Source organism: Phyllobates terribilis, unplaced genomic scaffold (genome assembly GCF_046119375.1).
Source record: "Phyllobates terribilis strain yellow unplaced genomic scaffold, ASM4611937v1 Scaffold_1__5_contigs__length_1240528914, whole genome shotgun sequence".
NCBI classification, from domain to species: domain Eukaryota; kingdom Metazoa; phylum Chordata; class Amphibia; order Anura; family Dendrobatidae; genus Phyllobates; species Phyllobates terribilis.
In genome coordinates this window covers 309403682-309421212 of record NW_027362761.1, presented here as the reverse complement: position 1 = coordinate 309421212, position 17531 = coordinate 309403682, and the positions used below count along the sequence as shown (strand labels likewise).

The 17531-nt window shown below is 43.0% G+C and overlaps 1 protein-coding gene across 6 annotated transcripts in view; it reads left to right on the top strand.

The window, feature by feature from the left end:
• CABIN1 (calcineurin binding protein 1) overlaps positions 1–10049 on the top strand; it is a 222666-nt gene extending 212617 nt beyond the window's left edge. For all 6 annotated transcript variants that reach the window (XM_073674374.1, XM_073674401.1, XM_073674383.1 and 3 more), the window contains 4 exons: positions 7531–7792; positions 7992–8132; positions 9084–9301; positions 9392–10049. In XM_073674374.1, the coding sequence (XP_073530475.1) occupies positions 7531–7792; positions 7992–8132; positions 9084–9301; positions 9392–9535 (765 nt within the window). In that variant the 3' untranslated portion in view covers positions 9536–10049. The remainder of the gene's footprint in view (positions 1–7530; positions 7793–7991; positions 8133–9083; positions 9302–9391) is intronic.
• Positions 10050–17531: the final 7482 nt, after the last annotated feature.

The following is a 17531-nucleotide window of genomic DNA, read 5'->3' as shown; positions in this document are numbered from 1 at the left end:
CTGTTGAAGGCTCTGTCCTAGGACCCCTACTCTTCTCAATCTATACCCTTGGCCTGGGACAGCTCATAAAATCCCATGGCTTCCAGTAGCATCTGTACACTGATGACACCCAGATCTACCTCTCTGGCCCAGATGTCACCTCTCTGCTGTCCTGAATCCAAGCATGTCTATCAGCCATATCCTCCTTCTTCTCCTCTCGCTTCCTCAAGCTCAATGTGGACAAAACTGAACTCATCATCTTTCCCCCATCTCGCATATCTTCCCCACCTGATCTTTCTATCACAATAAATGACATCACGCTTTCCCCTGTACCCGCAATCCGCTGTCTCGGAGTAAAGCCCCCGTCTCACATAGCGAGATCAACAGCGACCTCACCAGCGATGTCGCTATGTGTGACACTTTGCAGCGATCAGGCCCCTGCTGTGAGGTCGCTGATCGCTGCAAAGTGTCCTGGACGATTTTTTGGTCGTTGGCCTCCCGCTGGCCAGCACACATCGCTGTGTGTGACCAGCGGGACCAACGATCAGGCTGGTATCCATGGTAAACATCGGGTTACTAGGGGCTCGCGCGCACTTAGTAACCCGCTGTTTACCATGGATACCACTCTGCTACGGTGCGCGGGAGGTTACCGTTCACCTTAGCAGAGTCGTATCCATGATAAACATCGGGTTACTAAGTGCGCGTGTGCCCCTAGTAACCCGATGTTTATCATGGATACGACTCTGCTAAGGTGAACGGTAACCTCCCGCGCACCGTAGCAGAGTGGTATCCATGGTAAACAGCGGGTTACTAGGGGCACACGCGCACTTAATAACCCGCTGTTTATCATGGTTACCAGCCTGCTCCTGCTTCAGCAGGCTGGTAACCGGGAGCCGGACATCGTGGAAAGATCCTTTCCACGATGTCGCTGCTCCCCTGATCGCTGGTGAGCCTGCCTGTTTGACAGCTCACCAGCGATGTATTAGCGACGCAGCAACGATCCCTGACAGGTCGTATCGTTGTCGGGATCGCTGCTGCATCGCTTAGTGTGACGGGGTCTTTACCCTTGACTCTGCCCTGTCCTTCAAACCCCACATCCAAGCTCTCGTCACCTCCTGTCGCGTTCAGCTCAAAAATATTTCCAGAATGCGTTCTTCCCTAAACCCTCAATCTACTAAACTGCTTGTGCATGCCTTCATCATCTGCCGCCTCTACTATTGCAACACGTTCCTCTGTGGCCTACCTGCTAACACTCTCGCACCCCTCCAGTCCATCCTCAACTCTGCTGCGCGACTAGCTCATCTCTCTCCTCGCTACTCTTCTGTTACCCCCCTTTGCAGATCCCTTCACTGGCTCCCAATTGCCCAGCGTATCCAGTTCAAACTACTAACCCTGACCTACAAAGCCATGCATAACCTTTCTCCTCCGTACATCTCTGAACTAATCTCCCAATATATTCCCTTACGTAATCTTCGGTCCTCCCTGGACCTCCTTCTCTCCTCCACACTTATTCATTCCTCGCCCAATCGCCTCCAAGATTTCTCCCGAATATCCTTCATCCTCTGGAATTCTGTGCCTCAACATGTCCTATTATCCGCCACATTTCGATCCTTCAGACGGAACCTGGACACCCATCTCTTCAAGAATGCCTACAGCCTATCATGACCCTGCTGCCTCCTCTCCACTACAGAAGCTGCTGCAACCCCCCCAACCTACTGTCTCCTTCCCCACCATCCTGTAGAATGTAAGCCCACAAGGGCAGGGTCCTCTTCCCTCTGTACCAGTCTATCATTGTTAGTTTGTTTATTGTAAGTGATATCTGTATTTTGTATGTAACCCCTTCTCATGTACAGAACAATGGAATCAGTGGCGCTATATAAATAAATAATAATAATGGGTTAAAGAGCATTCTCTTTTCAACTCCATATAGGTCTATCTTTAGAAAAGAAGTGACAACTTATAGGGGCCATTTTACAGCTGCTGGATCTATAGAAATGAGCTTCTAGCAGAGTGTGCAATCATATCAATCTGTAGTTACATAAATAATTAGATTTGCCACTCAGGAATGTGGGAAAGCTGGGTGACAGCTGCCAAGTGACGAAGAAAATAGAATGGCAGATACACACTAACGCCTTTTCTCCTGGGTGTCCTTTATTTGTTGCTTAGCAGGTATTTTGCAGATTAGATGCTGTATGTTCTCCATCCCTAGAGTTCACCGGTGCATGTCTCTCTGCACCTCTATGTAATGGGCTCTGGGGACACTTGTCACTTCCTCCACCTGCAGTGTGTTATGAGGAAGGGTCTTCATCGTCTGCCTCCCCTCATTCACCTTGTAGAGTATGAATGCAGCTATAGATGAGATGTGCCAAGAGGGGTCTCTGCACCATTTACTGACTTCCATGTAACCGGGCACTGTTTCCTTGTTGCTATGACACCTTCCATCTTATAATGAAACTCTTTTCTTACCCTAGTGTTTCAGACCTGTCTCGACACCTATTGAGGGATGTAGTGAGAGGAGAAAGATTTTCTCTCTTATTTTCTGCATCCTTAGTGATGCCCAGACACCTGGCACCGTGCCAGCTGGGAACAGCCACTGCTCTGGAGGCAATCATGGTTGGGAGAGTGAGTCACCGCAGTGAGAGCAGAGGCTCAGAAGTGGGGCAGATGTGTGTGCATACCATTAGCTGGCATTCTGCTATGTATATGCATATTTTGTACAAAAGCTACCAGAATGTACAGGACTGTGCAAACGTTTTAGGCAGGTTTGGAAAAAAGCTGCAAAGTAAGAAACATTAGGAAAAATGTTAATTTAATTTGATCAATTTACAAAATGCAAAGTGAATGAACAAAAGAGGAATCTAAATCATATCAATATTTGATGTGACCGCCCTTTTGCCTTCAAAACAACATCAAAACATCAACTCTTCTAGGTACACTTGCATGTAGCTTTTGATGGAACTCGACTGGATGTTCCAAAAACATCCTGGAGAACTAACCACTGATCTTCTGTGGATGTAGGCTTGTGCAAATCCTTCTATCTCTTCATGTAATTCCAATCAACTACATGGCCCGAGTTAAAAATTGCCAAAACTTTATTGAAAACATATACAAGACAAAAATATACAAAATAAAAGCAAGGCACACCACAGATGACAAAAAGGTGGAGAACCTGGACCTAAATAATGTATGGAGTAACCACTATATCATTCATGTGGCTCCAGTAGGTAGAAATACAATATCAAATATATGGTATGATAGGGCTTAACATGTTTGAGCAGTATTAGATACACAAATGGCTAAACACATATATAGAGATAATCTATATAAATACATAAATGCACAACATGGTTGCATCAAGACATGATCATATATATGACCCCTGGACGAAGCATTTTCTGTGCGAAATGCGCGTCGGGTGTGTGGTGGGTGCCTGGACCTCTGACTTGCGCTCCTGGGTAAATATAGTTACTTTTCACTAATCTCTATGGTTATATTGGGTAGCTCATATAGGGGGTTTTCTTATACATTTATGCAGCTCCATTTGGATATTGTGCACAGAATGGTTACTTACCTATATACAGTACAGACCAAAAGTTTGGACACACCTTCTCATTTAAAGATTTTTTTTTTGTATTTTCATGACTATGAAAATTGTACATTCACACTGAAGGTATCAAAACTATGAATTAACACATGTGGAATTATATACTTAACAAAAAAGTGTGGAACAACTGAAAATGTCTTATATTCTAGGTTCTTCAAAGTAGCCACCTTTTGCTTTGATAACTGCTTTGCACACTCTTGGCATTCTCTTGATGAGCTTCAAGAGGTAGTCACTGGAAATGGTTTTCACTTCACAGGTGTGCCCTGTCAGGTTTAATAAGTGGGATTTCTTGCCTTATAAATGGGGTTGGGACCATCAGTTGTGTTGTGCAGAAGTCTGGTGGATACACAGCTGATAGTCCTAATGAATAGACTATTAGAATTTGTATTATGGCAAGAAAAAAGCAGCTAAGTAAAGAAAAACTAGTGGCCATCATTACTTTAAGAAATGAAGGTCAGTCAGTGCGAAAAATTGGGAAAACTTTCAAAGTGTCCCCAAGTGCAGTTGCAAAAACCATCAAGCGCTACAAAAAAACTGGCTCACATGAGGACCGCCCCAGGAAAGGAAGACCAAGAGTCACCTCTGCTTCTGAGGATAAGTTTATCCGAGTCACCAGCCTCAGAAATCGCAGGTTAACAGCAGCTCAGATTAGAGACCAGGTCAATGCCACACAGAGTTCTAGCAGCAGACACATCTCTACAACAATTGTTAAGAGGAGACTTTGTGCAGCAGGCCTTCATGGTAAAATAGCTGCTAGGAAACCACTGCTAAGGACAGGCAACAAGCAGAAGAGACTTGTTTGGGCTAAAGAACGCAAGGAATGGACATTAGACCAGTGGAAATTTGTGCTTTGGCCTGATGACTCCAAATTTGAGATCTTTGGTTCCAACCACCGTGTCTTTGTGCGATGCAAAAAAAAGGTGAACGGATGAACTCTACATGCCTGGTTCCCACCATGAAGCATGGAGGAGGAGGTGTGATGGTGTGGGGGTGCTTTGCTGGTGACACTGTTGGGGATTTATTCAAAATTGAAGGCATAATGAACCAGCATGGCTACCACAGCATCTTGCAGCGGCATGCTATTCCATCCGGTTTGCGTTTAGTTGGACCATCATTTATTTTTCAACAGGACAATGACCCCAAACACACCTCCAGGCTGTGTAAGGGCTATTTGACCAAGAAGGAGAGTGATGGGGTGCTACGCCAGATGACCTGGCCTCCACAGTCACCAGACCTGAACCCAATCGAGATGGTTTGGGGTGAGCTGGACCGCAGAGTGAAAGCAAAAGGGCCAACAAGTGCTAAGCATCTCTGGGAACTCCTTCAAGATTGTTGGAAGACCATTTCCGATGACTACCTCTTGAAGCTCATCAAGAGAATGCCAAGAGTGTGCAAAGCAGTCATCAAAACTAAACGTGGCTACTTTGAAGAACCTAGAATATAAGACATATTTTCAGTTGTTTCACACTTTTTTGTTAAGTATATAATTCCACATGTGTTAATTCATAGTTTTGATGCCTTCAGTGTGAATATACAATTCTCATAGTCATGAAAATACAGAAAAATCTTTAAATGAGGTGTTTCCAAACTTTTGGTCTGTACTGTATATGTTCATGTTCTGAGCTGATAGAAATCGGAAGATTTCCAGCAGTGCTAAGTGAAGTAAGCATGATGTGACTTTTATCTTCTGCACTTAGTTTCCTTGAGTGACCCTGCGTCTAGAGTCCTCATCATTGTCCATTTCTTGTTGCTTCTTCAAAATAGCTTGAACAGCATCTTCAATTCCCAGTCTGCTTTAAGATTTTTGCCTGGGAGAGACCTTGCTGATGCAGTACAACTACCTCATGTCTTTTTGCTGTGCTGAGTCTTGCCATGGTGTATGACCTGTGACATGAAACTGTCTTCCACAATCTCACCTTTTGTAGTAGAGTTTGCTTGTTTCTCGCCCAGTTATAAGTCTCCTACACAACTGTTTGTTTCAGTTAATGATTGTGTTTGAACCTCCCATATGAAAATGATGATCTTTATCACCTTTTTGGTATAATTGGTTACTTATACACCTGACTTTTATTTTTACAAGATCCCTGACTGTGTACAAGTGTACCTAGAAGAATTGTTAGTTCTGAAGGTAAAGGGCGATCACACCAAATATTGATTTGATTTATTTTTTTGTTTTGTTCTTTCACTTTGCATTATGTTAATTGCTAAAAAAAAATAAACTATTAACACTTCTCTTTTTCAAGTCATTCTTAAGCCCTACATATACTTTAAATAGCTGAACACTGAACGATGTTTCAGACATTATTTTGGCTGGCAATTATCTTGCCTGGCTCTCCCATACACATTAGCGCTCACTCGCCGAATGCTTCTGTGTTCTCTATGAGAGAGACACTGCCAGACTTCTCTCGTGGCAACTTATCTCAAGGAGTACAAAAGGATCGGTAGTCCAAAAATTGGACATACTGGACCCTTAACTCACCCAACATCATCTGTCGGGAGACCATACCCACATTAGTTTGCCTGCTGAACCCGTCGGTATCGGAGGATTTTCCGTTAGTCAAATGTGTATAAGGACCTTTATTTTGCAGCATTTTTTCCATACCTGCCGAAAACATTTACACATTAATGTATGTAAATTACCCTGTATGTATACAAAACATGTAATATATATAATTTACCCTCTACCCAGAAAAATTGCTGTAACTTCTAAAAGAGACGGTCGAGCGTACTGAAATTTGGACTGTTCATACCTTAGTATATGAGAAACTGATGTTTTAAAGCATGTGTTGAAAATGTCCACCGTTCACCTCTAACCCAGCCTGCACGCGCCTTTCCATATTGATTGTATTCCTCAGCATGTCTGGGGTCATAGCCTGAATTTCTCTCTCTATGTTCTCTCAGAGTGCCTGTAATGTTTGTGGCATGTTGCTGTACAACTGGTCCTTCAAATGGCCCCAAAGGAAAAAATCTGACAATAACAAATTCTTTTCTTTTGATCGGGCCCTTTCAACTCCTGAACGACAGTGACTCTGTGCAGACGAACACGACCTTTCTTGGCCACTTGTTGACATGTGGAATATGACATCCCTGTCTTATGGGAAAGCCTGTGCAACCATTTACTTGGAGTTGATAGAAGTCGCTGTTTCATTTTGGACGTCCTCCATCATGCCTATCCAGTAATGTTCCTGTACTTTCCGGCTTATTCACCAATGACCGAATACACAGTTTGGACGGCGGATTTCAACCTCCAAACTTCTTTAGGAACTCGCTTTGGCACCTCTTTAAGGACTCAGTTTTCCAATAAGTTTTCACAATGAAACGCGCTCCTCCAAACTGTGTCTGTACATTGTTATCAAATGAAGAGGGAATCCGTCAGGAGTGAAATGTAAGCACCACACACAGAAAGGAGTGCAGCAAGTCTATCTCGTAGTGGAGACCACCGGTGGGGCGACAAGTCGGTGAGATCACTAGGCACAAGGATGTTTCCCATCTCTGTCGCTTATGTTCATTGTGCTCTCACTTCTCATGAACCAAACTATGTACAGTCTAAATTTCAGGACAGTCGACCTTCTCTTTTAGAAGTTACAGCAATTTTTCCGAGTAAAGTAGCGCGTGAATCACCCTGTACCTGGCTGGCCAGTTATCTCTATTTTATTCTATAGCTTGTCATCCATTAATGCTTATGTTGTATATTGATGGGGTTATCAGTATTGTGATCTGTGCGTAACGCACTCGCCAGCACCACCATAAGGATACAGTTGTCGGTGCTGGTCAGTAATGTACGTAGATAGCTGTTTGTGGTTTCATTATTGTGTGCTTGGCTATATTGGAAATGAAAGCAATATCATGTTATTAAAATCATGGAACTAATTATGAAAAAATGTTCTCATCTCTTTTTGGTAATTTGCCTCAAATTGTAATACATTGCACTTTTTTTTCCTACACAGCAAACTTCAGACACACCCAGCACCCCAAAGATTATTAAGGACCCCCGTGAAATTGCTTTTCCTTTGCCTGCTGTGTCAGTGCAGCTAACCCCCCTCAATTTGGCCACATTTAGCCCTGAGAACTTTTTGCGATTATCTGAGCACCAATTCAAAGTTAAGCCTGTGCCCACCACTTCATCATCATCCTCATCATCGTCACCACCTGAAACCAGTCGGGGACCAGGGTCCAGGGTGTGCTCCACCGTGTCACAAGTCATCCGCGGTGAGTTTCTCATGTACTAAGAGCTCCAGATCTTGTAAGGACCCAATGTACATGCTGTAGACATTGGATTTAATCTGCCCTTGTTATGTCACCAGTGTCTGAGGCTCTGTACATTGTGCCTTCAGATCATCTCGAGTTCTTTTCCAACATTGTTTGCAATTCTGCTTATTAAAATCCTTATTGTCTATCTTTCCTGTAGAAGAAGCGCACATAGACGATTCGTCATTCCCACAACCTAACCAACCAACTAAAACAGCAACAGTCACCACCGCACCAGAATCTTCTCAGTGGCAGCCAGAAGCCGTGACGGGTTTTGCCTGTTCCAGTCACTCTGAAACAGGTAATCAGGAATTCATGGTCACTATCAGAGAACCATGGCTTCTTACTGTCAAAAATAGCACCACGCCTGTGCACAGGTGGTCTGTGGTAATTCCAATGCCATTCAATAGAGCAAAACTGCAGTACCTAATACAACCTATGAACGGGTGTGGCACTATTTTTGGAAGACAAAGCAGCCATGTTTTTCCAATAATCAATGTATCCAGCAAAAACCTTAGAAGAGACTGAGCCACAGTTCCACAGACTAATATTATGAAGGCAGAGGCAGCACTAAGTAAAAATGATCCTTTTTTACACCCTTGCAATGTTTCATCTTCTCCTGGATCCTTTATAGAACTGGAAAGTAGGGCATATGTACCATATATAAATGTAACGTGATTACAGCAATCAACTGGGTTGTCCTCTACCAAACATACCCTGCTTAATCAATTCAGGACCTCCAAAATAAAAGCAATGGATTCTCCAATGCGATGTTGGCATCTCTATTCCCGGAGAGTGACGTGACCTTGTTGTGCCTACTGCAGCCACTGAGCGGCTGGTCGTTGGTTTTATTTCCATTGGGGTCCTGAATTGATTAAGTAAAATATATCAATAAAACTATTCTATAAAAATACAGGGTGTATATCCCAAATATATTCATAATATGTTCCATAATGTACCGTACATGCAATCATAGTTGTAGACGCATAATAATTGACAGTAGTGCATGCCATGCACCAAAACTGTAAAAAAACATTTTTTGCAAAATTCATGTGCATTTAGGCCATGCAGTAGGGTTTATGTCCATCCTTAGTTAGAGGTGAACTCAATGTATTGACCATCCCAGTTTTTCGATACTGTTCAGTTATTACAGTGCATTAATGGATGTTTTATTGTTCTGTGTTTACCATGAGAGAAATCGGATTGCCGTCGCCCTCTTTCTTAGCAATCTTCACCTTCTCTTGAATCATAGCTTGCAGCTCTAGACCACCTCCTCCAGAACCAAGTGTCCAGCCCAGCAAAACAGATGGTGCACGAAACAAGTCGAGGGTCCCCCCACATGTGCCAAAGCTCTTCATTCCCTCCTCAAGTGTTTCCAAATTCCCTCCAGAGATCACCGTAACACCTCCAACGCCAACCCTTCTCTCTCCCAAAGGTAGCATCTCCGAGGAAACCAAACAGAAACTGAAGGTGAGGAATCTCAAGGAAGGAAGGATGAACATCTTATGAATGGTTGTTACCAAGTGCGTTCACATTTTTTTTTTTCTCTTCTTTTTTCAGTCCGTCATCTTATCTTCTCAGTCTGCTGCCACTGTAAAGAAGGAGACTCTGTGTCAGCCAGCCCTTGAGATCCTAGACACCTCAAGTCAAGAGTCATCCCTGGAAAGTGACACAGATGAGGATGATGATTACATGGACATATGAAGAATTTATAACTGTAGCTTCTCAACATCTGCCAACTGAAGAAGTCTGCATCTGATTGCCACCAGATTGTGCTTGCATGTTACAGCTGCCGGCATGCGGATTGCTTTTGCTGCCACTAGCCAAACCATTGTATGCCAGTTCCATACACAGTTTGTGGAGCAGGGTCAGGGCACTGAAAACTTTACATTGACCCAAAAGGTCTTGTAGCTGATGCTGTTAAGTGGATCATGATTCGAACTCCAAATTTTACGGCTGATTTAGGATGAAACTTTATCAGGATTGTTCTGCAGCTCTACCCTTGGTGCTGAAAAGGGGACTTTTGTATTGGTGGGGTCACCGGAGATCACAGGCTTTGCCTTCTTTTAAGGTCCATTTTTTTTTAATACAGAATGTGACGTTTGTAAAATAAAAGAGAAATGTATGAAAAGAAATTTCAGATAAATAACAGGATTCCAAATGAGAAGATAAATGTTGCACATTTTTGTAAAAAAAAATAAAACAATTCTATAATTTTCACGAGTATCTTGTGGCTTCGGCGTCTCCCTTGAATCTAGACTGGGGTACACTGCAGATGAGGCAGTTACGTTTGATTGAGGTGGAGCATTATCAGTGCTTAGCTTTAGGCCATGTTCACACGTTCAGTATTTGGTCAGTATTTTAGCTCAGTATTTGTAAGTCAAAAAACCAGGAGTGGGTGATAAATACAGAAGTGGTGACGAGTTTCTATTATTCTTTGCCTCTGACTGTTTCACTCCTGGTTTTGGCTTACAAATACTGAACATGTGAATGCGGCCTTACACTGCTACTATCGTCTATAAGGGAATTGTAAGGACTCTTGCCCAGAAAAATAGGGGCTGATTCATCAAACTGTTTGTGCCAGGAATCTGGCATAAACCTATTGGAAATGTCACAATCTTTTTTGCTCAACCCATAGTTGTGCAAAATTTTTGCAACTTTTTGCTTTTATTATGTCAGCTCCCGCAATTTTTTATAAAACGAGCGGAGATTAGCGTGAGGGACCATAGCCTGACAAATTCATCAGCACTTACACCCCAAAAGTGGCAGAAATGTACTCCAGTCAGGGATATAAAGTCCATAAAATTGATAAAGAAGTCTGACTGAAAAATATTTCTTGCAGGCGAAAGATGCGCCAAATTCATTAATAGGTGCACACCTCTTACTGAAAATAGCGCCTCATCTTACTCCAGAGCACAGCTCATATAGACTGATGTGCAGTCTTGATTAATCCGTGCCATACCATTTTTCATAAAGTAAAGCCCATTTTTTACAGAATTTTTTTTTGGGAAGGCTGTTTGTTAAAGTCTATTCTATTCAATGCATTTGACATGTACGTTTTTTAAGGACAATTTTTGGTTCACTGGTTGACATAAGCAAATTAATTTGCAGGATCTGGCACGACTAATGAAAAGAGGACCCGCGGATGCCAGCAGGTAGGAGGGGGTTCTCTTGGCACCCTTCAAGCAATCCCAGAACACTGACTTAACCTATTGACGAGGGACCTTTCAAAACACAGAATGCTTTGGGTATCCACAGAAGATCCGATGTCCAGTTTCACAGCATCGACCCACCAAAAAATCATTCCTTTATTGCAGCATTATGTAAAATCATAGAGCATTAGTCCATGAAGCTGCTGTGTTTTGGGTATAGTCCTTATTCATAGTCCAAGCTTTAGCTTCTCTATGGCTTGAATCTATTTAGGGAAAAACCAAACACCACTAAATCACCATAAAAAGCTTTGATCTAAAAAAAACTCCTGGATTTTGAAAACAGATTTTAAAATGCCCAAAAAAATAAAACTTTCTGAAAGAGACCTTAGGGTACATTTCCATGTGCCAGATTTGTTGGTGACATTTCTGCAACTGAAAATTCGTTTCGAACATCTTCGTATTCCTGCAAACCCTATTCACGTAAATGGGACAGAAATTTGTGAAGGTTACAATATTATTTTCTCTTTTTCTTTCCTTTTTATCCAAGTAGCAATTATTTAATTTATCCAAGTAATGACTATTTAATTTCTCAAGTCTTTCTTTTGTAAGACGGCAGCATTAGGACACACTTTGTCTGCTCATACATCTGATGCATTTGTGCATTTTCAAAACATAGCGTGGTGTGATATGGGTGTTTCTTACAAAAGGGTCGAAACGTAGCACTGCATGTATATGCTGCTGGAATAAATGTAAACTAGGATGCTGTCGCCTTACTCCGACTTGGATAGTGATCCTACGGATTCAAAGATCCTAGGAATTGGCTGCATCCTACTTTGTTCTTTGGTGAATGTGCTACAGACGCTGTCTCTATTCGAAGATGGACAGAATCGGACTTCACAGTGATGCACATGGTCAGAAATTACACTCTGTGATGCTCAATTGGAATTCAGATGCCTTGCCTGCCGTACCATCAGCCTGATCTGCGGCCAATGATTGCCCATGCCATAGTCTGGCAAGCTCACATGACCTCTAAATTCTCTGGGAGGTCAGATCTACAAAGTGCAGGTGTGACTGTGTCCGTGTGCAGCTCTGGCCACTGGCCCGCATCACGGACAAGCCCACAAGTTATGTGACAACTGCAATACAGATGAAACCAGCTCATGCTATTACCGAAATATTCTATTCTAGAAGCAATTATTCTACGGCGGAGTTTTTCTGCACACTGAGGTGATCCACATAAAAGCATTTTGGTTTTTTTTTGCATTTTTTTTTTCTGTAAAACTGCATTCTTTATATGCCTCTCAACATAGAACAATGCATATATTTATACTGCTCTTTTGGCCACCAGGTGGCAGTAGTCAGTTGAATTCCACGTATGACACTGTTTAGTCTATAAATATAAGAATGTCAGATGTGGCCCTGCAATGAGCCAAGAAGACAAATGCATCTAGTGAGAACACTACTCACATATATTGTAGATCTACTTATTAATTGCTAATTCATACATTTTTTATATACTCCTAAAGCTGGTTTATACCTTGGACTCATGCTTCTTATACTTGAAAACCATAAAAGGCGTCTAATACAGTAATGCATAATGTTTTATTCATTATTGATGTAAAATGTAACAGGATACATTCAGGAGACCAGGCACTGGAAGCTGCCAAAGGTGAAGAACTCCTCGCTTGGGGTATGTGCACATGACGTCCTTCCCAGTCAGGCGTACCCACCGAGTATTTCAAGAGGAAGACGCTTCAGGAAGTCAGTTTTTTTTACCTGTAGCCTTTTTTAGCATTATTTTTGTTTTGCTTGTTTTCTGAGCACTTTTTTGATCTTTTTGACCGCCAGCGGGTTTTTTGAACATTTGAGCAATTAGTGTAAGGCTGCACTAAAATTTGGCAAATTTTAGAGTTCTTGCGCTATTTTTCGCTTAGCTCCAACAAAGTGGATGGCGCTGGAATATAACTGGAGCGTGACAACATTGGCTTGTCAAATTCATGACAATTGGCAGCGTTCCTTGCCATACACATCTTATTCCAGTCCCGACTGGAGTAAGATTTGTGGCGAGGCGCACACGCCACTTTACAAATGCTGCTGATACATTAAGAGTCATCCGACTCTTAATGAATCAGGAGTGTCTGACTCCAGCATGCCCCTAATCAAGGCCGTTATTAAATTCACAGGTTAATCCCTTCATGACCACATCACGTACAATTATGTCATGATTGGAGTAGGTGTATGGAGCTGGCTCTGGAACTGAGCCGTGTTACCAAGCCAGCATCTTGACTACAACAACAGTGACCGGAGTGCACTCTGATCGCTGCTGTTTAACCAATCAGTCACTGATAGTGGCATTTAAATGGCTAAATTGCTGGAACATATGACCGGCAGTGACCATCAGTACAATCCCCTTGCAACGCAATCATGTGTTACCATGACAGCCGGGGTTCTACTAAAGTCCCCCATGGCTTCTTATGAAGCCATGTATGTGGCTAGGCTTCATATGAAAACAGCAGTTTAACAATATACTGCAGCACAAGTACAAAGTATAAGCAATCAAGTGATCATAAGTTCAAGTTCCTATGGAGACTAAGAAGAAAAAGTATTTAACATCATGTATGTAAATTTAAATCACATCCAATCTTGTCACATATAAAAAAAATTATATATATATATGGTATTGTCGCATCTGAAAAAGTCCAATCTATGAAGATATAAAACTATTTTAACCATATGTTAGACACTAAAAAAGAAAAAAAAGTCAATATGCAGGGACTGCTTTTATTCTGTTATCCACTCCCCAACAAAATGCAATAAAAATCTATCAAAATAGCATATCTATGCCAAACTAATATTAATAAAAATGTAAGCTCAACATGAAAAAAAAAATTCACAGTTCCTTGATGGAAAAATAAAAAGTGACCAGTCTCAAAAATGACAAATACTTTTTTTTCCAGTAAGTTCTGAATTTTTTTGGACCGCTAAAATATAAAAATATCTTAATATACTGTATTCATACTCACCTGAAGAATCATTCTTCAAGGCAAATAATTAACATATAGGTTTCACCTGTAAAATGGCTAATTACAGTAAAACTGTGGTATATTGTAATAAAACTATTTTGATATGCACTATTTAAAAGTAATTCAGTCGCAACAAGGGATAATTTTTAGACTGCATTGAAGAAAAAGCACACATGGTTTATCACACATTGCTACAGCTTTGCCATCCAGTTTTAGTCTATGCTGGCAGTGGTTGCCAAAAGGAAGGGGCTCAACCTGTCATCTAGGAGTTGTCAATTGGTTGCTATAGCAGCCAAGTGCCTACCAATGCCCTCAGGTCTGCCATGTTACTATGCCAATTGTGCTCTGTCACAATACACTCCAATAAAAAGGTAGGTACTGTAGTGTATCACATAGAAGTTCCCATGCCTATTTGGTATTGCCAAGTTCATGATGACCCGAATTATAAAATGATCATGATATGTTCATTACAAAGGGTTGAAAAAAATATCAAATAATCATCTGAACCCCAAAATGGTATCAATAATAAAAAAGGTGAATTTATTGCTATTTGTGAAAAGGTAAATGAAAAATTCCCCATGAATAAGGATGTTTGTGCATGGAGTTCTGTAAGCCGTAAACTCTTTACACATGCCTGATTTTCTCAAACATGTTTTAGCTATGCTTTTTATGGATAGAACACATAGCCACTATAGTCAGCGGGGCTCTAAACATGTCCACTCCTTTTGCAGACCGGAGACATGTTTGTTTTTGATCAAAGTCAGAGATTAAACTCGCCCATGCAAGTCTATAGGCCCCCGTCACACTCAGCGACGCTACAGCGATCCCGACAACGATGCGACCTGTCAGGGATCGTTGCTGCGTCGCTATGTGGTCGCTGGTGAGATGTCAAACAGTCAGATCTTCCCAACGACCAGCAACGATGCGGCGACCCGTAACGATCTGTATAACTATGCACGCCTATGTGTTTCTGTGTCTGAGTCGTCAACAAGGTCGTTGGTAAGGTGTCAAACACAACGATGCATGCTACCCAGCGGGGCCTCAATGATCAAAGAAATGTCCAGACCATTCTGACACGACCAGCGTTCTCACAGCAGGGGTACCCCATCCCCCAATGTCAACTCATCCTCATTCACTGTACCCCATCCCCCAATGTCAACTCATCCTCATTCACTGTACCCCATCACCCAGTGTCGACTCATCCTCATTCACTGTACCCCATCCCCCAATGTCAACTCATCCTCAGTCACTGTACCCAATCCCCCAGTGTTAATTCATCCTCAGGCACAGTACCCCATCCTCCGGTGTCAACTTTCCTCATTCACTGTACCTCATCCCCCAGTGTCAGTTCATCCTCATTCACTGTACACCATCCCCCAGTGTCAACTCATCCTCATTCACTGTACCCCATCCCCTAGTGTCAACTCATCCTCATTCACTGTACCCCATCTCCCAGTGTCAACTCATCCTCATTCACTGTACCTCATCCCCCAGTGTCAACTCATCCTCATTCACTGTACCCCATCCACCATTGTCAAACTATTCTCATTCACTGTACCCAATCCCCCAGTGTTAATTCATCCTTATTCACTGTACACCATCCCCCAATGTCAACTCAGACTCATTCACTGTAACCCATTCTCCAGTGTTAATTCATCCTCATTCACTGTACCCCACCCCATCCCCCAGTGTCAACTCATCCTCTGTCACTGTAACCCATCCCCCTAGTGTCAACTCATCCTCATTCACTGTACCCCATCCACCAGTGTCAATTCATCCTCATTCACTGTACCCCATCCCCCAATGTTAACTCATCCTCATTCACTATACCCAATACCCCAGTATCAACTCATCCTCATTCACTGTACCTCATCCCCAAGTGTCGATTCATCCTCATTCACTGTACACCATCCCCCAGTGTCAACTCATCCTCATTCACAGTACCCCATACCCCAGTGTCAACTCATCCTAATTCACTGTACCCGATCCCCCTAGTGTCAACTCATCCTCATTCACTGTACCCCATCTCCCAGTTTCAACTCATCCTCATTCACAGTACCTCATACCCCAGTGTCAACTCAGCCTCATTCACTGTACCTCATCTCAAAGTGTCAATTCATCCTCAGTCACTGTACCCCATACCCCAGTGTCAACTCATCCTCATTCACTGTACCTCAACTCCCAGTTTCAACTCAACCTCATTCACTGTAACTCATTCTCCAGTGTCAATTCATCCACTGTACCCCATCCCCCAGTGTCAACTCATCCTCAGTCACTGTACCCCATCCCCCTAGTGTCAACTCATCCTCATTCACTGTACCCAATACCCCAGTGTCATCTCATCCTCAGTCACTGTACCCCATCCCCCTAGTGTCAACTCATCCTCATTCACTGTACCCCATCCCCCAGTGTCAATTCATCCTCATTCACTGTACCACATCCCCCAGTGTCAACCCATCCTCAGTCACTATGTCCCATCCCCCCAGTGTCAATTCATCCTCATTCACTACACACCATCTTCCAGTGTCAACTCATCCTCATTCACTGTACCCCATCCCGTAGTGTCAACACATCCTCATGCACTGTACCCCATTCTCCAGTGTCAACTCATCCTCATTCACTGTACCCCATCTCCCAGTGTCAACTCATCCGCATTCACTGTACCTCATCCCCCAGTGTCAACTCATCCTCATTCACTGTTCCCCATCCCCCAGTGTCAACTCATCCTCATTCACTGTACCTCATCCCCCAGTGTCAACTCATCCTCATTCACTGTGCCCCATCCCCCAGTGTCAACTCATCCTCATTCACTGTACCCCATCCCCTATTGTCAACTCCTCAGTCACTGTACCCCATGCCCCTAGTATCAACTCATCCTCATTCACTGTACCCCATACCGCAGTGTCAATTCATCTTCACTCACTGTACCACATCCCCCAGTGTCAACTCATCCTCAGTCACTGTACCCCATCCCCCAGTGTCAACTCATCCTCAGTCACAGTACCCCAACTCCCAGTTTCAACTCAACCTCATTCACTGTAATCCATTCTCCAGTGTCAACTTACCCACTGTACCCCATCCCCCAGTGTCAACTCATCCTCAGTCAATGTACCCCATCCCCCAGTGTCAATTCATCCTCATTCACTGTACACCATCCCCAGTGTCAATTCATACTCATTCACTGTACCACACACCCCAGTGTCAACTCACTGTCCTTCAGTGTACCTCCTCCCCCTGTTTCAACTCATCCTCATTCACTGTACCCCATCCCCTAGTGTCAACTCATCCTTATTCACTGTACCCCATTCTCCAGTGTCAACTCATCCTCATTCACTGTACCCCATCCCCCAGTGTCAACTCATCCTCATTCACTGTACCCCATCCCCCAGTGTCAACTCATCCTCATTCACTGTACCCCATACCCCAGGGTCAATTCATCCTCATTCACTGTACCCCATCCCCCAGTGTCAACTTATCCTCAGTCACTGAACCCAATCCCCCAGTCATAATTCATCCTCATTCACT